This window comes from Macrotis lagotis, chromosome 1, assembly GCF_037893015.1.
Source record: "Macrotis lagotis isolate mMagLag1 chromosome 1, bilby.v1.9.chrom.fasta, whole genome shotgun sequence".
Lineage (NCBI taxonomy): Eukaryota > Metazoa > Chordata > Mammalia > Peramelemorphia > Peramelidae > Macrotis > Macrotis lagotis.
Genome location: NC_133658.1, coordinates 927,189,724 through 927,211,391, shown reverse-complemented (window position 1 = coordinate 927,211,391; position 21,668 = coordinate 927,189,724). Strand labels below are relative to the sequence as shown.

Sequence of the window (21,668 nt, the reverse complement as noted above, 5' to 3'; positions counted from 1 at the left end):
CCAGCCTCCCCCGCCATGAAACCCAGCCCATCCCCCATGGATGCAGGGGGAATCACAAAGAAGAAGGAGTCGCCCCCTCTCTCCTTTGGGGACAGGGGAATGGGGAACTTGGAGCAGGACCAGCCTGGACCCCACCCTGGTGCGGTGACTCTCTACTAAGAGGTTCCTGTGCCCAATCTGTCCTCACCAGCCCTGGAGGGCACAATGGCCCCCACACTCTTTGCCCAGCTCTGCCTTGGTAATTCCTGGGAAGAAGGGGCCTTCAGGAGGGAGACCCAGGCTGGCAGGAGCCTGAGAGACACTGCAGAGACCCCTCCTCCCCACTAGACATAGCAGGAAATGGAGGCACCAGAAGGGGCACAAGCAGGGCAGTGGCCCAGGGCTCCTGGGGTCTGGCTGCCCCCCTGAATCCAGTCCCAGCCTGGGGCTCTGGGGTCTCATTACCTTGTCCCTTGGATTTGGGGACAAGGATGTGGGCTCTGGGGCGGGAAGCCGAGTCTAACCTAGAGCCTCTCCTCCAGGTCTGTGTCTGTGCTGGGGCAACTGGGCACAAGTGGGTGAGTCCTGTCCCCAAATGCCCCCCGCCCCTCCTGACTGCTCAGCACTGGGAACTGTCCCCAGGGCAGCCTGGGGGGAAGGGAGATGGGGAGGGGTCCAGGGGAGGATTCTGGGAGGGGATCTGGGGGTGAGCCCTGAGGACAGAGGGGAGAGAGGGACCCTCTGGGCTCTGCTTCTCTTGCAGGTCCATGGCCCAGACCCTCCCTCTGGGCTGAGCCGGGCTCGGTGATCCCCTGGGGGAAGGCAGTGACCCTCTGGTATGAGGGGCCCCCGGGGGCTGATCGGTACAGTCTGTGGAAGGAAGGAGGCTACCTGGACGTGGAGATGTCTGCAGAGGGGAGGGGGGCCCGGCGCCTCATTCCTTACATGGCAGCAGAGACTGCTGGGAGATACCGATGTCGCTACATGAAGCAATTGTCATGGTCGGAGATCAGTGACCCCCTGGAGTTGAGAGTGACAGGTGAGAGGAGACCCCCCCCAGCCCCCACCTCACCCTCTACCCCCAGCCCGGGCTGGCTCTGGGCCCTGGAACCCCAAACCCTGCCAGCCCCGGGCTCCCTTCAACCCAGGAGGAAAGGAGCATAAAGCGGCTCCTGCTCCTCCACTGCCAGCTCCAGCCTGGGCACGGGGGCTGTGCCAGTTCTCATGCCAGGCTCTTCCCATCACCCAGGTGTCCGTTATGCCCCCTTCCTCTCAGCCGTGCCCAGCTCCCAGGTGACCCCAGGACAGGACGTGACCCTGCAGTGTCGGTCACTGTGGTGGTATGACAGGTCTGCTCTGGTCAAGGAGGGACAAGAGGTCACCTACAGGCATGCCCAGGGCACTGGCCGGGGGGCTCAGACCAACTTCTCCCTCCCAGCTGTGACCCCGGCCCAGGCAGGGACTTATCGATGCCACAGCTTTGACAGTAACAACACGTATGTGTGGTCGGAACCCAGCAAACCCCTGGTGCTCAGGGTCACAGGTGAGAGAGCCCCTGCCCTCCCCACCCCTCCCACCCCCCAATCTCCCTTCCTGACCCTGGGGCCCCACCCGACCTGCTCAGGGTCCTACCCCAGAGGGTCCCAGGGACCAGGAGGCCCGGGGGGGGGCAGGGGGCTCATAGGGAGGGGGTGGGCAGTCTGGGCAGTGGGTCATCCTCAGAGAGGCCCCCCCCGGACCAGGTCTGTTCTCCACTGTGGTCATAGCCCCCCCCGGAACATCCCCCCAGTGCAAGCCCCCAGGAAGGGTGCTAGGAAGGTGGGGGCTCCAAGAGGGGGCAGAGGATAGTCGAGATTGGGCAGGACCTCTCCCCCTCCTGGACCAAGGGTTATGTGGTTGGGAGAGAAGAGGCACCCCCAAATGCTTATGGATGGACAGATGGATCTCCCTGGGCATTCACAGGCCCCCCAGCACATGGCCCCTCCCTGCGCCTCTACCCATTTCAGGGCAGGACTGGCACTGGCGACTAGAAGGAGGAAGACTAAATGTAGTCCCACCCCAAGGTTTACACTTCAGAATAAAGCTGTGTGACTTGTGAAAGTGTCCTGAGGCTGCTGAGCCGGCCCTCCCCCAAATAGGGAGGAGATGATGGGGCCCTTGGTGGGGGGCCTCTGGGGATCACCTCCCTTCCTCTGCCAGCCCCTGGAGCCCTTACTGAGGGAGGAAGTGGAGAAAGCCCCCCACCCCCCAGCAGCAGCAGCTCCTCTGAGAGGGTCCCAAGAGCTGAGGCTGGACCCCTGCAGCCCCCTCTCCACTTTGTCCCCCACCTTGGTGGCCTGCTGTTCTAAATAAGCTTCTAATCTAATGGAGTAAGGGGGCAACACGGAGGAGAAGTGGACAATGGACACTGGTTGTGGAATGGGGGGCTGTTGGGTGTCAGGTGAGAAGGGGCAAGAATCCCAAGGGTCTTGATTAGAGGTGTGAGAAAACAGGTGGGAGGGGGCTGGCCTCTGCATGATGGACCGGGAATGCCCATCCTCATTTTCAGGGTGTGTGGCTGGGAGGGAGCCTCCATCCATCCTGGGCTTTAGGAAAAGACTCTGGTGGTCATTAGAGGAGGCATGGAGAGCATGGTGAGTGGGGACTTGAGTCACGGGGACAATCACCTGTCGCCTGGGATTTTGACCCTTGCAGCCCTTTGTCCTTCCCCATCACTGATGCAAAGGCACTTGGTAGAGCTTCAACCACCCCTGAAGACCATCACAATTAAATTGCATTTATGGAGCAGGTTCACCACGTATGTGTAAGGTGCCCTGCAGGGGGCTTTGACATGACCTCAGGTCTCCCTAGGGACAGCAGGGAGAAAGATATCTCCATTTGACAAACAGGGAAACTGAGTCACCTGTGGTGTCTTAGGCCAGCCTAGACCCTGAGCAAGGAGGTTCCCACAGCCCAAGCCCTCAGCAGGGTCTAAAAGGCCCAATATCAGGACCTGAGGTCATTTCATCAGGACAGATGACGTCACCTTCAGCTGAAACCCTCCCTGTGTGTTGTCGTCTCCCTTCCCCTCAGAATGGGAGCTTTCCTTCCTTCATTCCTGGGAGGAAATGTGTCATACATGGTCTTTTTTCTAGAAGTTCCTCATCTGTGGGAAGAGATTAAGCACAGTGCTGGGGGGGTGCAAAGGCAAGGGGCAGAGGCTTGGGGGCTCGAGGGGGCTTCTCCAGCAGTGGCCCTGGTGACTCTTGGGGGGTGAGGTTTAAACACGGAGCATACCCTTCACATCTGGCAGCATCAGTTTTCTCCGCTGCCTCCTGGGGGGTCCCCTGGGCAAAGAAGGCATGAGGGGATAGCCCCTGACTCTGCCCAGCCCTGGCCCTGCTGCCTCTGCCCCTCACACTCACCCGGGATCTCCTCCAGGGAGGTTGCAGCTGGGTCAGAGCTGGGGACCAAGAGACACAATATGTGAGGGGGGAGGTCTGGGAAGGTGTGCTGGGGGAGGCACTGGGGGAATTGTGGTTGTCTGGGGCCCCACCTCCTGGGGGTCTTCTTGGCCTCTGCATTTCTGCCCACCTTCTCTGTAGAGCAGTCAGCCTTTAGTGGGGTTCAGCTCACCCCCATCCCCTCCCGGCCCTGGGCCCCAAGAACTCACTGAGTGGTTCGATGGTGCCAGTGTCCATGTCAGAGGAGGAGGAGAAGCAGGATGAGGAAGGTTGAGGCGCCCATCAAGATGCCTACTCGGAGGCTGGCAAGACCTGGGGTGGCTGGGGGTGAGACAAGGGCAGTGGGGGCAGAATCACCCCTTCCTGACCACGGGCTGGGGCTCATTCACTAGCCTGGCCCAACCCCCTTTGGTGAGACCTAGGTAAGTGCCCTGCCTCCCCCTGGGTGGATCCAGGAGGCAGAGAACACGAGGGGCTCCTGCCCCCTGGGGGCTTCCATACCAATGAATGGAGGCAACATTCACAGGAAATGAGGCTGCTAAGCTGGGGGTGGGGTGGGGAGAAGGGGACCCTGGGGTGAGGTCGAGCCAGGAAAGAGGCCAAGGGGGGGAAGGGAGGCCCCGCCTGGACTGTTCCCTATGACAGAGAAGGGTCCGGGGAGTGTGTGGGCTGAATGGGGGGAGTCAGAGTCAGGAAGAATGGTCTTTTTCTAGAAGTTCCCCACATGTGGCAAGAGACTGAGTGCAGTGCTGGGGGGCCAAAGGCAAGGGGCAGAGGCTTGGGGGCCCCAAGGGGCTTCTCCAGCTGTGGCCCCGGTGACTCTTGGGGGGCCAGGTTTAAACACAGAGGATCACCATCATATCTGGCAGATTCAGTTTTCTCCCCCGCAGACCTAGGGAGGGCCCGGCTGCCTCCTGGGGGTCCCCTGGGCAGAGGTGGAGGTCACTTAAGGGCAGCATAGAGGCCGGGTTCCCCTGGTCCAGAGGGGGAAGGGTCCTCAGCCCGAACCTTGAGGGTGTTGAGGTTCAGCAGGACATAGGTCAGTCCCTGAGGGTCTTCACGTAGGGTAACCTGGCAGGGGGAGATGAAGGGATGGAGGGGGACGTGGGGCAGGGGGCTGAGGAGGCCAAAAGACCCTGATCCCCCTCCCCAGCTGTGTGACCTTGGGGAGCCTCCCATTCTTGTTCCCTCCAGGAAAGAGCTGGGGAAGGGAGGAGGGGTCTGGGGGGACACACAGTCGTGTCCTCTGGTCTGGACTCCTCTGTCTGTCGTCCTCATTGATGTTCACATCTGAGGCTGGAGAAGGCATGAGGGACCAGGACTCCAGCCCGCAGAGCCCAGGCCCCATTGCCTCTGCCCCTCACACTCACCCGGGGTCTCCTCCAGGGGGTCCCAGCTGGGTCAGCACCGGGGAGCAAGAAGACACAGAAGGGGGGACATTTGGGAAGGCGGGAGGAGGAAGTGGCTAGGGGGAATCAGGGGTGTCCGGGGCCCCTACCTCCTTGGGGGTCTTCTTGGCTTCTGCCTCTCTGCCCCTCTTCCCTGTAAAACAGAGTCAGAATTTAGTGGGGTTCAACTCACCCCCATCCCATCCTGGCACCAGCCCCCAAAACTCACTGAGTCTGCTTTGATGTCACCAGCGTCGGTGGCAGAGGAGGAGGAGGAGGAAGAGGAAGAACAGGATGAGGATGGTCGAGGCGCCCAGCAAGATGCTCACGTGGAGGTTGGGGAGTCCTGGGGCTGCTGGGCGTGAGACAAGGTTATGGGGCAGAATGACCTCTTCTGGAGCCTTGGCTCAAGCTCAGATAATAATCCAGCCCAACTCCCTTTGGTGAGGTCTAGGTACGGGCCCGGGCACCTGCTAGGGGCCCAGGGGTGCAGAGAACACAAGGGGCTCCTCTCCTCTGAGGGCTTCCATACCAAGGAATTGAGGCAAAATTCACAAGAAATGAAGCTGCTAAGCTGGGGGTGGGGGTGGGGAGAAGGGGACCCTGGGCTGAGGTCGAACCAGGAAAAAGGCCAAGGAGGGGATTGAAGGCCCCCGCCTCGGCTGCTCCCCAACATGGAGAAGCTTCCTGGGGATTCTGTGGACTGACTGGGGGGAGTCAGAGTCAGGAAGAGCTGAGTTCCAATCCAGTGTAGATCCTTCTTGAAGGTGTGACCATGGACCATTCACCTCCCCTCTGCCTCGGTTTCCTCTTGGGTAAAAGGGGAGAAGAGGAGAAGCTCTGGCTCAGGTGAAGGAGCAGAGTGGGATTTCAGGACAGACATCGGCTGAGGGGGAGGCTCCAGAGACCTCCAGATTCACAGGGGAAAGGGAGGGCACAGCTGGTGCCAAGGGGCAGGAGGGCAGAACGGGCAGCCTTGCCCTGACCCAGCCCTGCCTCTGCCCCGGTCCATCCCGTGGGGGCCTCCCTCAGTCACCAGAGATCAAGTCTCTCCAGAGAGAGTGGGGGGGCAGGGTCTAGGGGGAGCCCCAGATGGGGAGGGGGACGGGGGCAAGTCCCTGCCTTCTGGGGCCTCACTTTCTCCTCTGTGACATGGGCTCCTGGACCAGGGAGAAGGGTGGGAGGAGGGACAGTCCTGTCCCTGCCTCTGTGTGGGGGGCTCTTGTGTCCCCCAGGGGGGCAGGAAACAGAGCTGGGATCTTCCAGGATGGGAGAGATCCCGCCCAATCTCGGCTATCCTCTGCCCCCTCTTGGAGCCCTCACCTTCCTAGCACCCTTCCTGGGGGCTTGCACTGGGGGGATGTCCTGGGGGGGGCTATGACCACAGTGGAGAACAGACCTGAGCCGGGGGGGGGGCCCTCTCTGAGGATGACCCACTGCCCAGACTGCCCACCCCCTCCCTATGAGCCCCCTGCCCCCCCCCCCGCCCTCCTGACCCCTGGGACCCTCTGGGGCAGGACCCTGAGCAGGCCGGGTGGGGCCCCAGGGTCAGGAAAGGGAGATTGGGGGTGGGAGCGGTGGGGAGGGCGGGGGCTCTCTCACCTGTGACCCTGAGCACCAGGGGGTCGCTGGGTTCTGACCACACATAAGGGCTGTTACTGTCAAAGCTGTGGCATCGATAAGTCCCTGCCTGGGCCGGGGTCACGGCCGGGAGGGAGAAGTTGGTCTGAGCCCCCCGGCCAGTGCCCTGGGCATGCCTGTAGCTGGTCTCTTCTCCCTCCTTGACCAGAGCAGACCTGTCATACCACCACAGTGACCGACACTGCAGGGTCACGTCCTGTCCTGGGGTCACCTGGGAGCTGGGCACAGCTGAGAGGGACGGGGGGTCATAGACACCTGGGGGAGGGGGAGAGCCTGGCATGAGAACTGGCCCAGCCCCCCGTGCCCAGGCTGGAGCTGGCAGAGGAGGAGCAGGAGCCGCTTTATGCTCCTCTCCTCCTGGGTTCGAGGGAGCCCGGGACTGGCAGGGTTTGGGGTTCCAGGGCCCAGAGCCAGCCCAGCCTGGGGGTAGAGGGTGAGGTGGGGGCTGGGGGGGTCTCCTCTCACCTGTCACTCTCGGCTCTAGGTCCTCACCGGCCTCGGACCAAAGGATTGCTTTATGTAGAGACATCGGTATCTCCCAGCAGTCTCTGCTGCCATGTGAGAGATGAGGCGCCGGGCCCCCCACCCCTCTGCAGACATCTCCACGTCCAGGTAGCCTCCTTCCTTCCACAGACTGTACCGATCAGCCCCCGGGGGCCCCTCACACCAGAGGGTCACCGGGTTCCCCCAGGGGATCACCGAGCCCGGCTCAGCCCAGAGGGAGGGTCTGGGCCATGGACCTGCAAGAGAAGCAGAGCCCAGAGGGTCCCTCTCTCCCCTCCGTCCTCAGGGCTCACCCCAGGCCCCCTCCCAGAATCCTCCCCTGGACCCCTCCCCATCTCCCTTCCCCCCATGCCCTTGGGATAGCTCCCAGTGCTGAGCAGTCAGGATGGGCAGGGGGAATTTGGGGACAGGACTCACCCACTTGTGTCCAGACGCCCCAGCACAGACACAGCCCTGGAGAAGAGAATCTGCGTTAGACTCGGCTTTCTGCCTGAGAACTCACATCCTTGTCCCCAACCTGAGGGACAAGGGAATGAGACCCCAGAGCCCCAGGCTGGGACTGATTCAGGGGGCAGCCAGACCCCAGGAGCCCTGGGCCACTGCCCTGCTTGTGCCCCTTCTCCTGGTGCCTCCCTTTTCCGCTCTGTCCAGTGGGGAGGAGGCGTCCCTGCAGTGACTCTCAGGCTCCTGCCAGCCTGGGTCTCCCTCCTAATGCCCCTTCTTCCCAGGACTTACCAAGGCAGAGCTGGGCAGAGAGTGTGGGGACCATTGTGCCCTCCAGGGCTGGTGAGGACAGATTGGGCACAGGAACCTCTTAGTAGAGAGTCACTGCACCAGGGTTGGGTCCAGGCTGGTCCTGCTCCAAGTTCCCCATTCCCCTGTCCCCAAAGGAGAGAGGGGGCAACTCCTTCCTCTTTGTGGTTCCCCCTGCATCCATGGGGGATGGGCTGGGTTTCATATCAGGGGAGCCTGGAGAGCCCAGCTGGGGCTTTGGCCCATTCCATGCCCTTCTCTGGACCTTGACTTCCCTCTCTGTAAAGTGAGTAGAAGGTCACAGCTCCTTCCCTCTGCTAAGACTCTGATAAACCCACTAAACCAACCAACCAACCAGCACTGATGGGTCCCTACAGGGGCCAGTCACTGCACCAAGCTCTGGGGCTGTAAAGACAGACAAGGAAGACCGGCCCTGTCCAGTGACTGTCCAGTGGGGGGCACACCCGACCATGGGGGGGGCAACATCTACACCGAATGGCCTAGAGATGCTCTCAGGGAAGCCTTCCTGACAGTATTGCAATGAGGACAGAGTCAGGAGGTGAGATTCCATTTAGGGTTCAACTGGTTGAAAATTCCATTTTATTTCTGTTTTTCATTCCATATTCCTCTCTGCTCCCTTCTCCATCCATTGACAAGGCCATAAAGGAGAGCCCTTTGCCAAACAAAGTCATGCCGAGCCCTTCTGGGCTCCCCTGTCACCCCTTCCCCACAATGAGAAGAAATTAAGAGAAAAGGCCTAGAACAAATTCTCCTTCACTCTGCCTCAGTGTCCTCCCCTCCTCTCTTTGGAGCATGAAATATTGTCCCTCAGGAGTCTTTTGAGTTTTGGGGGGATCTTTATGGATCCGAGCATCCGAGGCTTTCCCAGCCGATGATCAAGACAATATTGTTCTGTGATTTTTTCTCTGAGTTCTGGTCACCTCAATGTTCTCTGAGTCTGCTCAGACTTTTCTAAATTCCTCCCAAAGGTTGGATTGCAGCTGGGACTTGCAGGAAACCAGAGAACCATCAGCACAGAGAGGATGATTGGGTGGAGGGAGCTGAGGAGGTCACCATCAGAGTGGCCCGGAGGGAGAAGAGAAAGGGGCCTGGGACTAGATGGATGTGTGCATTGGGGAAAGGAGCCAGAGGGATGGTCAGATAGGGAAGAGGCGCCTCAGGGAGGGTGGTGTCCAGAAACCCTAAAGTCACATGCCAAGATGTCCAGGATCCAGAATGTGGAAGAAGGCAATGGCGGTGGAGCTCACTGGTGCCATCTCTGGGTTGGTGCAATGAGGGGGCTGGAAGGCGCCAAGGTGAAGGGGGAGAGCGCCAAGAATGTAGGAGGGAAAAAGGTAAATAAAATCTTCATTAAAGGCTCATAAGGATTGGAATATGACATTCTGGAAGGCAAAAGAACTTGGTTTATGCTGAGAATCAACTACCAAGAGAAGCTAAACATCCTCTTTCAAGGGAAAAGATGGACTTTCAAGGAAACAGGGGGCTTTCAGTCTTTCCTACTGAAACAACGGAAGCTGAAGAGAAGGTTTGATCTCCAAGTACAGGACTCGGGTGAACCATAGAGGGGGTGGAAGAGAAGGGCTAAGTATGAGCAGCTTAATGATGTTGACCTGCTTGTATTCCTGCAAGGGAAGAAGATATTGATAACTCACGTGAACTTTCTCGTTGATAAGAGCAGTTAGAAGGAGCATATATGGACAGGACACAGGAAGGAGCGGGATATAATGGTATGATGTGGTAAAGCGATGGAGTCAATGGGTGATAAAGGAAAGGACTGGGAGGAAGAGAAAGAAGATGGAGAAGAAGCTAAGAAATTTCACGTAAGAGTCAAGAGCAAGCTTTCTCAATGGAGTGGAATGGGGGAAGGTGAGGGGGAATGAGTGAGCCTCCATTCTCATCGGAAATGACTCAGACAGTAAATAACATAACCATTTAATAGGGTTCATTTTTTCTCTATCACTATTTTTGAGGTTTCTTATCTTCTGGGGGTGCATTTATGTTTACCCTTATGACAAGATTACTGAAATAATATAAAATAAATAAACCAAAGAGTAATGTAAACAAAACAACAGTTAAATCTGGGACCATGGGGGGGGGATCTGCTTCTCCCATCCCTGGCTTCCCCCCAAATGAGGGAGGGGCCATTCAGGTGCCCCCACCCCAGTTCCTCTAAGTTGGAAGCACCAGTGTGACCCCCTTGCCCTTCCTCTCTCCTCTGCCTCTCTGCCTCCCCCTGGTATCAGCAGAACCTCAGGGGGTGGATGACAACCAGGACAAGGGGTCTGAGGATCAGAAGGCCCCTCCCAGCCTCCCCCGCTCCTTCCTTCCTTCTCCCTGTGACCCTGCATTTACAGAGGGGGTGGCAGGACCGAGGAGGAGGATGCATCCAATAGCACAGTGGGTGCTCAGTGTCACAGGCGGGGTGGACCCTCCTGACGGTGAAATCCTCCCTGGAAACTTTTAGGGATGGGGAGCTGCAGTGAGCAGGGGAGGAGGTCGAAGCATTTAGGTAAGCAGGGGTGAGGCTGGGGGAGCAGGAGTACAGTGACCCCCCCAACACTCGGATCTCTTCGCCCCCCCCCCACCACACAGCCAGTCTGCCAGCCTGGGCTCCGTGAGGAGGAACTCAAAATCTGAGCATTTCCTCACAGGTGAGGGGTGGGAGGCCAGGTCAGTGACAAGCCCCGTCCCTGTGACCATCGTGGCCTTCCTCCTCCTGCCTGGGCTGGTCCCCATCATCCTGGGCACCCTCCTGACTGAGAGCTGGCCCAGGAGACAGATGAGGCCAAGGTCCGAGGATGACCACAGCCATGGACACAACCTCAGCCACCAGCCCTGAGCATTCAGATCTTAAACACAGGGATTTGAGAAGCAAACAGGAAAAACAAATGAGAAAAACATAGGTCCTTGTAGAGAAAGAGAAAAGAAAATTAAAAATCCGTGGCAAAGGCTAACTAGGTGGTGCAGTACCCAGAGCACCAGCCCTGGATTCAAGAGGACCTGAGGTCAAATACAGCCTCAGGTACCTAATAATTGCCTGGCTATGTGACCTTGGCCAAGTCCCTTAACCCCACTGCATTGCAAAAAAATACAAAAATAAATAAAAATGTATAATAAAAAATACTTAACAAGTCACACAGAAGCCAGAATCACACTCTCTCCCAGGTGCTCACAGCATCTATGGGCAACTGATAGAGAAACTGAGAAGCCTGGCAAGGAGAACAGGAGGGAGGAAGCCCCCAGCCTCAGGATGTCCAGCTCTGGAATTCGCAGCTTCAGGGTTCTCTTCCTGTCTCAGGAACCGCACAGACTGTCCGCGTGTCCCCTCAGTGACTCCCATTCTCTCTCCCACCACCAATCTCCCCCATCCTACTTCAGTTCCTGCACACATACCTGTGCTCCCCTACTGTTTCCTGCCACAGCCCCAGGGGGAGGGGGCTGCAGGAGCTGCCTCCATTGCTCTCCTCTCTCTTTCTTTTTGAGAGAAACTTTTCTTCTAACTCAATTTCCCAATGAAATAAATTTATAAACAAATTATGGAAGAAGAATGCAAGAAAAATATTAATACACTGCAAAAAAGGAGAAATATTATATTAGATTGATTTCTGTGGGGGGCAGAGGAGGGAGGGGAGGGAGGGAGAAAAATGTAAAAGTCGACATTTTGCCAAAATATACAATGTTAAAACTGCATTTGATTGCACTTGGAACATAAATATATTTTAAATATTAAAAATTAAAAAAGAATGAATTTATATTCATTGCCCCCCCAGTCTCTCACTTCCTTTCCAGAGGGAAGTCAAGGCTCCTCCTACCCCCACAGCCAACCTCCCAGCTAGTCTAAGGGAAGGGGAGCTGAGGGTCTGAGCAGGTGCTCAGAGTTCTGAGGTGGGGGGCCTGGGATTGAGGCCAATCTGTCAGTGACGAACACCCAAATCTGGAGGCAATGTGGTCCTCCACCTCCTGGCCAAGCTAATCATCATCCCCATTCAAGGGGGGATGTTTGCCCCCCAAAACTGAGTTAATCTCCTATAGGTCTCCTCAGTGACTCCCATTTTCAAAAAGTCTTGAAAGATCCAGGAGACTTAAATGAAGAGAAGCAAAATGAAGTAAGAAGAATCCAGAAAACACTAGAGAGAAAGGATTGGAGCCATTTTTATTTTCCTTTTTCCCTCCTAAATTCTTGTTGCTCTCCTCCCTCACCTTGAACCCTTCCAGCCCCCTCATTGCACCAACCCAGAGGTGGCACCAGTGATCTCCAATGCCATTTCCTTCTTCCCCCTTCTGGATCCTGGACATCTTGGCATGTGACTTTAGGGTTTCTGGACACCACCCTCCCCGGGGCTCCTCCTCCCTATCTGACCATCCCTCTGGCTCCTCTCCCCCGTGTTCACGTCCATCTAGTCCCGGGCCCCTTTCTCTTCTCCCTCCGGGCCACTCTGATGGTGACCTCCTCAGCTCCCTCCACCCAATCATGCTCTCTGTGCTGATGGTTCTCAGGCTTCCTGCAAGTCCCAGCTGCAATTCAGCCTCTGGGAGGGTTTCAGAAAAGTCTGAGCAGACTCAGAGGACGTTGCAAGTGACCAGAACCGAGAGAAAAATTCACAGAACAATATTGTCCTGATCATCAGCCGGGGAAGCCTCAACTGCTCTGATCCATAAAGATCCCCCCAAAACTCAAAAGGCTCCTGAGGGACAATACTTCATGCTCCAAAGAGAGGAGGGGAGGACACTGAGGCAGAGTGAAGGAGAATTTGTTCTAGGCCTTTTCTCTTAATTTCTTCTCATTGTGGGGAAGGGGTGACAGGGGAGCCCAGAAGGGCTCGGCATGACTTTGTTTGGCAAAGGGCTCTCCTTTATGGCCTTGTCAATGGATGGAGAAGGGAGCAGAGAGGAATTTGGAACGAAAAACAGAAATAAAATGGAATTTTCAGCCATTTGAACCCTAGATGGAATCTCGCCTCCTGACTCTGTCCTCATTACATTACTGTCAGGAAGGCTTCCCTGAGACCATCTCTAGGCTATTCGGTGTAGATCTTGCCCCCCCCATGGTCGGGTGTCCCCCCCACTGGACAGTCACTGGACAGGGCCGGTCTTCCTTGTCTGTCTTTACAGCCCCAGAGCTTGGTGCAGTGACTGGCCCCTGTAGGGACCCATCAATGATGGTTGGTGCATTGGTTTAGTGGGTTTATCAGCATCTAATCAGAGGGAAGGGGCTGTGACCTCCTGTCCATTTTACAGAGAGGGAAGTCAAGGTCCAGAGAAAGGCATGGAATGGGCCAAAGCCCCAGCTGGGCTCTCCAGCCTCCCCCACCATGAAACCCAGCCCATCCCCCATGGATGCAGGGGGAACCACAAAGAGGAAGGAGTCGCCCCCTCTCTCCTTTGGGGACAGGGGAATGGGGAACTTGGAGCAGGACCAGCCTGGACCCCACCCTGGTGCGGTGACTCTCTACTAAGAGGTTCCTGTGCCCAATCTGTCCTCACCAGCCCTGGAGGGCACAATGGTCCCCACACTCTCTGCCCAGCTCTGCCTTGGTAAGTCCTGGGAAGAAGGGGCATTAGGAGGGAGACCCAGGCTGGCAGGAGCCTGAGAGTCACTGCAGGGACGCCTCCTCCCCACTGGACAGAGCGGGAAAGGGAGGCACCAGGAGAAGGGGCACAAGCAGGGCAGTGGCCCAGGGCTCCTGGGGTCTGGCTGCCCCCTGAAGCAGTCCCAGCCTGGGGCTCTGGGGTCTCATTCCCTTGTCCCTCAGGTTTGCAGACAAGGATGTGGATCTGGGGCAGGAAGCCGAGTCTAACCCAGATTCTCTTCTCCAGGGCTGTGTCTGTGCTGGGGCGTCTGGGCACAAGTGGGTGAGTCCTGTCCCCAAATGCCCCCTGCCCTCCTGCCTGCTCAGCACTGGGAACTGTCCCCAGGGCAGCCTGGGGGGAAGGGAGATGGGGAGGGGTCCAGGGGAGGATTCTGGGAGGGGATCTGGGGGTGAGCCCTGAGGACAGAGGGGAGAGAGGGACCCTCTGGGCTCTGCTTCTCTTCCAGACTCATGGCCCAGACCCTCCCTCAGGGCTGAACCGGGCTCGGTGATCCCCCAGGGGAACCCGGTGACCCTCTGGTGTGAGGGGCCCCCGGGGGCCGAACTGTACCGTCTGTGGAAGGAAGGAGGCTACCTGGACGTGGAGATGTCTGCAGAGGGGTGGGGGGCCCGGCACCTCATTCCTTACATGGCAGCAGAGACTGCTGGGAGATACCGATGTCGCTACATGAAGCAATCGTGGTGGTCGGAGATCAGTGACCCCCTGGAGTTGAGAGTGACAGGTGAGAGGAGACCCCCCCCAGCCCCCGCCTCACCCTCTACCCCCAGCCCGGGCTGGCTCTGGGCCCTGGAACCCCAAACCCTGCCAGCCCCGGGCTCCCTTCAACCCAGGAGGAGAGGAGCATAAAGCGGCTCCTGCTCCTCCTCTGCCAGCTCCATCCTGGGCACGGGGGCTGTGCCAGTTCTCATGCCAGGCTCTTCCCATCACCCAGGTGTCCGTTATGCCCCCTTCCTCTCAGCCGTGCCTAGCTCCCAGGTGACCCCAGGACAGGACGTGACCCTGCAGTGTCGGTCACTGTGGTGGTATGACAGGTCTGCTCTGGTCAAGGAGGGACAAGAGGTCACCTACAGGCATGCCCAGGGCACTGGCCGGGGGGCTCCAACCAACTTCTCCCTCCCAGCTGTGACCCCGGCCCAGGCAGGGACTTATCGATGCCACAGCTTTGACAGTAACAGCCCTTATGTGTGGTCAGGACCCAGCGACCCCCTGGTGCTCAGGGTCACAGGTGAGAGAGCCCCCGCCCTCCCCACCCCTCACATCCCCCAATCTCCCTTCCTGACCCTGGGGCCCCACCCGGCCTGCTCAGGGTCCTACCCCAGAGGGTCCCAGGGGCCAGGAGGGCCGGGGGGTGGGCAGGGGGCTCATAGGGAGGGGGTGAGCAGTCTGGGCAGTGGGTCATCCTCAGAGAGGGCCCCCCCAACCCAGGTCTGTTCTCCACTGTGGTCATAGCCCCCCCAGGACATCCCCCCAATGCAAGGTGCCAGGAGAGGTGCTAGGAAGGTGAGGGCTCCAAGAGGGGGCAGAGGATAGCCAAGATTGGGCGGGATCTCTCCCATCCTGGAAGCCCCCAGCTCTGTTTCCTGCCCCCCCGGGGGACACAAGAGCCCCCCACACAGAGGCAGGGGCAGGACTGTCCCTCCTCCCACCCTTCCCCCCGCCGTCCAGCAGCCCATGTCACAGAGGGGAAAGTGAGGCCCCAGAGGGCAGGGACTTGCCCCCGTCCCCCTCCCCATCTGGGGCTCCCCCTAGACCCTGCCCCCCCACTGTTTCTGGAAAGACTTGATCTCTGGTGACTGAGGGAGGCCCCGGCGGGATGGACCAGGGCAGAGGCAGGGTGGGTCAGGGCCAGGCTGCCCCTTCTGCCCTCCTGCCCCTTGGCACTAGCTGTGCCCTCCCCTTCCCCTCAGAATCTGGAGGTCTCCGGAGCCCCCCCCACCCGATGTCTGTCCTGAAATCCCCCTCTGCTCCTTCACCTGAGCCAGAGCTTCTGCTCTTCTCCCCTTTTACCCAAGAGGAAACCGAGGCAGAGGGGAGGTGACTGGTCCAGGGTCACATGGACAGGAAAGATCTAGACTGGACTGGAACTCAGCTCTTCCTGAGTCTCACTGCCCCCAGTCAGCCCACAGACTCCCCGGACCCTTCTCCGTTATAGGGAACAGTCCAGGCTGGGGCCTCCCTTCCCCTCCTTGGCCTCTTTCCTGGCTCGACCTCACCCCAGGGTCCCCTTCTCCCCACCCCCAGCTTGGCAACCTCATTTCCTGTGAATGTTGCCTCCATTCATTGGTATAGAAGCCCCCAGAGAGCAGGAGCCCCTCATGTCCTCTGCCCCCCAGGACCACCCAGGTGATGGCCGGGCACTTACCTAGGTCTCACCAAAGGGGTTCAGGTCTGACTAGAGAATGAGCCTGAGCCAGGGCCCCAGGAGAAGTCATTCTGCCCCGCACCCTTGTGTCACCCCAGCCAACCCAGGACTCTCCAGCCTCCACGTGGGCATCTTGCTGGGTGCCTCAACTGTCCTCATCCTGCTCTTCCTCCTCCTCCTCCTCCTCCTCCTCTACCGCCAACACTGGAGACATCAAGCCAGACTCAGTGAGTTTTGGGGGCCGGGGCCAGGAGGGGTTGGGGGTGAGCTGAACCCCACTAAAGGCTGACTCTGCTTTACAGGAAAGGGAGCCAGAAAGGCAAAGGCTAAGAAGACCCCCAAGAGGTAGGGCCCCAGACAATCCCAATTCCTCCCAGCCCCTCCCCAAGCCCACCTTCCCAAACCTCCCCCCTCACATTCTGTGTCTCTTGCTCCCCAGCTCTGACCCAGCTGGGACCCCCCTGGAGGAGACCCCGGGTGAGAGTGAGGGGCAGAGGCAGGGAGGCCGGGGCTGGGCAGAGTTGGGGGCCTGGCCCCTCATGCCTTCTCCTCTGGCCCCAGATGTGAATGTAGATGAGGACAGACAGACAGAAGAGGCCAGACCAGAGGACACGGCTGTGAGTCCCCCCCCCCCCCAGACCCCTCCTCCCTTTCCCAGCTCTTTCCTGGAGGGAACAGAAAGGGGAGGCTCCCCAAGGTCACACAGCTGGGAGGGGTCAGGGTCCTTGGGCCCCTCAGCCCCCTGCCCCATGTCCCTCTCCATGCCTTCATCTCCCCCTGCCAGGCTCCTCCACCGGAAGACCCTCAGGAACTGACCTACGCCCTGCTGAACCTCAGCACCCTCAGGGTTCGGGCTGAGGAGCCTCCCCCTTCTGGACCAGTAGAACCCAGCCTCTATGCTGCCCTTAAGTGACCTCTACCTCTGCCCAGGGGACCCCCAGGAGGCAGCGGGGCCCTCCTAGGTCTGTGGGGGAGAAAACTGAATCTGCCAGATGTGACGAGGAAGCTCTGTGTTTAAACCTGCCCCCCAGAGTCACCAGGGCCACTGCTGGAGAAGCCCCCTGGGGCCCCAAGCCTCTGCCCTTTGCCTTTGCCCCCGCAACATGCACTTAGCCTCTTCCACACATGGAAATCCTCTAGCAAAAGCCCATTTATGACACATTACTTCCCCATTCTGAGGGGGAAGGGAGATAACACACAGGGAGGGTTTCAACTGAAGGTGCCGTCATCTGTCCTGATGAAATGACCTCAGGTCCTGATACTGGACCACTTAGACCCTGCTGAGGACTTGGCCGCAGGACTCTCTTGTTCAGTGTCCAGTCTGGCCTAAAACACCCGCTGGTGACTCAGTGTCCCTGTCTGTCCAATATATCATCACCTTCCTCTTCGCTGTCTGAGGGATACCTGTGGTCATGTCAAAGCCCCAGCACAGGGCCTGGTGCATGGTGAGCCCACGCCATGAATGCAATTTAATGGTGGTGGTCCTCAGGGGTGGCTGCCCCCTAGAGATGGCTTCGCGGCAATGATGGGGAAGGGCTGGGGGCTGCGAGGGTCACTATCTCAGGGGCCAGGTAGCTGCCCCTCTGCCTCACGTCCCCACCCCCACCCCCCAAGCCTCCTCCAATGACCACCAGAGTCAGTTCCTAAAGCCCAGATGGGGTGGCAGCCCCTTCCCACACAAAAATCCCCAAAATGGGGGTGGGGATTCCAGACCCTCAGGCAGAGGCCATCCCCTCCCCCTGTCTTCTGGCACCTCCTCCTCAGCCGTTGAACCCACCTGTTGTCCCCTAATCAGGACCCTCAGGCTTCTTGCCCTGCCCATCTGCCCCCCATTCCACTGCCAACCTCCATTCCCCATTTCTCCTCCGTTCGTCTGGACACTCATTAGAGCAGCACCCACCTTTATCCTCTTTGTGTGGCCCTAGCCCTGGTGGACCACCAAAGGGGGACACAAGCTGTAGAGGGGGCTGCAGGGGTCCAGCCTCAGCCTGGGGGCCCCTCCCAGAGGAGCTGCTGCTGCTGGGGTTGGGGGCACATTCTCCACGTTCTCCCCCAGGAAGGCCTACAGGAGCTGGCAGAGGGGCCACATCACCACCAGAGGCCCCCCCCCCCAGGGTCCCATCATCTCCTCTCTGTGGAGGAGGGCCAGCTCAGCAGCCTCAGGACACCTTCACAAGGCAAAGAGGTTTATTCTGATGGGGGGGTTACATTTAGTCTTCCTCCTCAGCTGCCCACTCGGCCCTGGCCTTTCTTGGCATTCGTCCTCTTGAAGAATCCTGGGGAGATGGGAGGGGAAAAAGGGCAGGGGGGGCATGTGCTGGGGAGCCTGTGGATGCCCAGGGAGATGCATTTGTCCATCAGTAAACATTTGGGGGGGCACCTCCTCTCTCCCATTCACTGGACCAAGGGCTGGGTGGGCTGCAGGGGCTCTGGGGAAGGGGTGCTGCCTCCTCCAGAGAGGAAGGGGCCTGGCCTCTCCCGCCCTTCTTTTCTTCTTCATCTTCCTCTACCCACTTTGACCTAAGCCTCTTCTGGAAACAGCAGAACCTCAGGGGTGGGTGGCAGCCGGGACAAGGGGCCTGAGGATCAGAAGGTCCCTCCCAGCCTCCCCCGCTCATTCCTTCCTTCTGCCTGTGACTCTCCATTTACACTGGGGCTGGCAGGACCGAGGAGGAGGATGTATCCAAGAGCAGAGTGGGTGCTGGGTGCCGCAGGTGGGGTGGAGCCTCTGGACAGTGAAGACCTCCCTGGTGACTTGTAGGGGACGCAGGACAGGTTCACTCCAGTGCCTTGGTCAGAGCTAGGCCGCAGAGGGAGGAGCAGTGAGTCGGGGAGGAAGGTAACAGGCTGGGGGAGCAGGAGTCCAGGGCCCCCCCAACTCTCAGGTCTCTGCCCCATCACCACCACCACACAGCCAGTCTCCCAGCCTGGGTTCAGTGACGGGGAGCTCAGGGTCTGAGCATTTACTCACAGGTGAGGGGTGGGTGGTCCAGGTCAGTGGCAAACCCCCATCCCTATGGCCAACATGGCCCAGCTCCTTCTGCCCATGCTGGTCCTCATCATCCTGGGCATCCTCCTGACTGAGAGCTGGCCCAGGAGACAGATGAGGCCAAGGTCTGAGGATGACCATGTCCATGGACACAACCTCAGCCACTCCCAATGAGCATTCTGATCTTAAACACAGGGATTTTCTCAGCAGCAAAGCAAAAGAAATAAGAAAAACATAGGTCCTTGGAGAGCAAGATGAAGGGAAAATTAAAAACCCTTGGCAAGGGGTAACTAGGTGGCACAGTAGATAGAGTACCAGCCCTGGTTTCAGGAGGACCTGAGTTCAAATCCACCTGAGACACTAATAAGTGTCTAGCTTTGTGACGGTGGTCGAGTCCCTTAACCCCATTGCCTTAAATAATCAAAACAAATAAAATTGATCTGAGTTTTAATTTTGGTCTAACGAATCTAAAACTGAAACTTTGAAAGTATATTCAGGGCCCCAAAGAAGTGTTCTCCTCAGACAATAATGCTTCAGTTATCACAGCAGGACTGGATGCAGTTGTTATCAATGCCATCAAATTATTGCAATAAATTAGCTTATAAATACAATTTTTCATGTCTTCTCCCGATCACCCAAAAGGTATATTCACAACTTTTTTATATATTTAAAGGCATCACCCATTAATTTATTTTACAGATTTTCTCCAGTTGGATTTGGGTAGAAATCCCTATAGAAGCAAGAGAGCAGGGCTGGCTAGGCTGTGCAGTGGATAGTGCACTGGCCCTGGAGTCAGGAGCACCTGAGTTCAAATCCAGCCTCAGAACTCTAGCTGTGTGGCCTTGGGCAAGCCACTTAACCCCATTTCCTTGCAAAAAAAAAAAAAAGAAGAAGAAGAAGAAGAAGAAGAAGAAGAAGCAAGAGAGCAGAAGCCTCTTTACTGTTTGTGTCCTGGTCTTCTTGCTTAATATTTGATTATTTTCTTTTTTCTAAGAAAGATTTTATTTATTTTGCATTTTACAATTTTCCCCCATTCTCATTTCCTCCCCCCACCCCCCCAACAGAAGGCAGGCATTCTGTCAGTCTTTACATTGTTTCCATGCTATACATTGATCTAAGTTGAAAACAATTATTTTTTTACTTAAACATTCCTTCTTAAAAATGTTTCTTTTTTTTAAAGGGAATTTTAAAATGTACCTGTGTTAAAAAAAAAAAAAGATAAATGCTAAGCTTTCATGAAGTAAATTGGTTGGAAACCTCTAAACTGAGAGATATCTCTTATTCAACTTTAAAGCAAAAATAAATCCTTAAAACTGGAATTTATTAAAAGTAAGTTGGTATAAAATGTCTTTACATATCATAAATAAGTCCCCAATGCACCATAACAAAATAATTTCTAATTATCCCTTGGAAGTCTTTTCTTTCTTTAATAACAAATGCAAATCTCCCCATTGTACCAAGGGCATTGGATGGCACCAATATCCTGGAGGAGGAAGATTGTTGTGCTTTATGGAGGTCTTTAGTGTAACTGAAAAGGCATAAAGGTCCTGGGTAGGGAGGGGGCACCCCTCCTTCGGCCTCTAGTACATCCTGAGTTAGGGTCACTCCTTTGATGGGCATGTGCAGAAGCATCTTTATTTCATCCTCCCCTCTGATTGTGCAATTGTATAATTATCATTTCCCAGAATTCTATTTTGGGCTCAGTTTTCTATCTAGGTTCCATGAATACATAATCCCTCAGTTTAGAGAAATTTAATAAATGTGTATGTTAATTTAATTCTCTTTGTTCCTTCTTGAGACCAAACTCTGGAGGCTAACATTTGTCCCCTATTAGGGACACAATTTAACACAATTTAGGGTTATTCTTTCTTAAGGTCAAACCCATGGAGGTCATTACCACAAATTTGCAATCACCACCCCACTCTAGTCAAAAGTGTTTGCAGTGGGGGGGGGGGGGAAGATTCAGTTTTTCTAAGTGAAGCAAAACCAAAACCTATATCCAATTAAATTCTCTTTATCATAATACAAAAGTTTATCTGCTCTTTTCAATTTTACTCAATATGTTTTCTTCCTCTTGTCTTCTCTCAGAGCATAAGTTCATCCTGATATGACATACAATATGGAATCCAAACTCAATAAATATTTTTATCATGCCATGTTATAGATGCTTGTTTTATTCATTGAATTAAAATAAGAGAAAGAAAGCAAGGAAAAGATGAGAGAAAAGGATTGTTTGTTTTTTCTTGAATTTTATCCAGAGAAGCTTACAGTTTATTGTTGCTTCAATGTGATGTGTGTGTGTGTAATTTAGATCATCCATTATAGGATTTTTCTATTAAACCCTTTCTAAAGTGAATGTTGCTTCTTTTTTGCAGTGATCAAAGGTTCCACTAGAATTGAAGGAGAGGAAATTTAGCTTTGACTGAGTTGACTAGGAATCCCCCATTCTCCTCTCTTCTTTCCTCTGCAGATGGGTGTCCCAGTGAATAGAGCACTGGCTTTGGAAACAGGAGGATAGCCTCAGACACTTGTCACTTACTAGTTGGATGACCTTGAGCAAGTCACTTAACCCTGATTACCTGGCATCCTGGGTCATCTCCAGTGGTCCTGATTCATATCTGGCTTGGCTCTGGAGGAGAAAGTGAGGCTAGTGACTTAGCACAGCCCCCCCCACACACACACTCAAACCTAATTCACACAATGTTATGGTTATCACTTCCCTGATGTCATGGTCTTTGAAAATGAAGGACAAACATCACCTTCCTTGGCAATAAGGAAATATCTCAGGTTGATCCCTCTTGGTCCCAGTGCTCACAAAAAGCAAGAAATGCTTGTCGATTATTAACTAAGTTACTTGACAATGGATTGATTGATCCCAAGGGACTTCCTAAAGCACAAAGCTCATTAAATTGAGGAGGTTCCACAGCTGCCATTCATGGAATCCCAGAACTTCCAGGACTGGCATCTCTGCCCATGAACCCAAGGATAGGATCTGG

At 56.1% G+C, this 21,668-nt stretch overlaps 2 protein-coding genes and 1 long non-coding RNA gene across 5 annotated transcripts; 1 reads left to right on the top strand and 2 right to left on the bottom strand.

Moving 5' to 3' along the window:
- Window positions 1–1,583: 1,583 nt before the first annotated feature.
- Window positions 1,584–4,965, bottom strand: LOC141511661 (uncharacterized). 2 transcript variants are annotated; one of them, XR_012475359.1, is made up of 5 exons: window positions 4,921–4,965; window positions 4,277–4,493; window positions 3,632–3,743; window positions 3,384–3,421; window positions 1,584–3,124 (listed from the first exon to the last, which is right to left on the bottom strand). It is a non-coding gene; the product is annotated as an uncharacterized LOC141511661 (long non-coding RNA). The 2 variants fall into 2 exon arrangements; XR_012475358.1 differs by lacking the exon at window positions 4,921–4,965 and adding an exon at window positions 4,793–4,913 and having other exon boundaries at window positions 3,632–4,493.
- A 108-nt stretch (window positions 4,966–5,073) lies between these two features.
- LOC141510057 (platelet glycoprotein VI-like) lies at window positions 5,074–7,973 on the bottom strand. The gene is made up of 5 exons (XM_074220039.1): window positions 7,691–7,973; window positions 7,373–7,408; window positions 6,934–7,191; window positions 6,413–6,706; window positions 5,074–5,618 (listed from the first exon to the last, which is right to left on the bottom strand). Exons 1-5 carry the CDS (start codon window positions 7,722–7,724, stop codon window positions 5,380–5,382), a joined length of 861 nt encoding a protein of 286 aa, XP_074076140.1. The 5' UTR covers window positions 7,725–7,973; the 3' UTR covers window positions 5,074–5,379.
- Window positions 7,974–13,047: 5,074 nt separating this feature from the next.
- Window positions 13,048–20,821, top strand: LOC141511473 (platelet glycoprotein VI-like). 2 transcript variants are annotated; one of them, XM_074220648.1, is made up of 9 exons: window positions 13,048–13,264; window positions 13,547–13,582; window positions 13,767–14,042; window positions 14,442–14,546; window positions 15,782–15,910; window positions 15,986–16,028; window positions 16,123–16,160; window positions 16,245–16,300; window positions 16,468–20,821. In XM_074220648.1, exons 1-9 carry the CDS (start codon window positions 13,231–13,233, stop codon window positions 16,594–16,596), a joined length of 846 nt encoding a protein of 281 aa, XP_074076749.1. In that variant the 5' UTR covers window positions 13,048–13,230; the 3' UTR covers window positions 16,597–20,821. The 2 variants fall into 2 exon arrangements, with proteins under 2 accessions (XP_074076749.1, XP_074076744.1); XM_074220643.1 differs by having other exon boundaries at window positions 14,253–14,546.
- Window positions 20,822–21,668: the final 847 nt, after the last annotated feature.

Bases quoted from the DNA above. Each gene is read 5' to 3' on its own strand.
- LOC141510057 (XM_074220039.1), bottom strand. From the start codon at position 7,724: ATGGTCCCCACACTCTCTGCCCAGCTCTGCCTTG. The intron at 7,409-7,690 runs GTAAGTCCTGGG...TCTCTTCTCCAG, and splicing joins CTCTGCCCAGCTCTGCCTTG to GGCTGTGTCTGTGCTGGGGC. The intron at 7,192-7,372 runs GTGAGTCCTGTC...CTTCTCTTGCAG, and splicing joins GGGCGTCTGGACACAAGTGG to GTCCATGGCCCAGACCCTCC.
- LOC141511473 (XM_074220643.1), top strand. From the start codon at position 13,231: ATGGTCCCCACACTCTCTGCCCAGCTCTGCCTTG. The intron at 16,029-16,122 runs GTAGGGCCCCAG...CTTGCTCCCCAG, and splicing joins GCTAAGAAGACCCCCAAGAG to CTCTGACCCAGCTGGGACCC. The intron at 16,301-16,467 runs GTGAGTCCCCCC...TCCCCCTGCCAG, and splicing joins CCAGACCAGAGGACACGGCT to GCTCCTCCACCGGAAGACCC.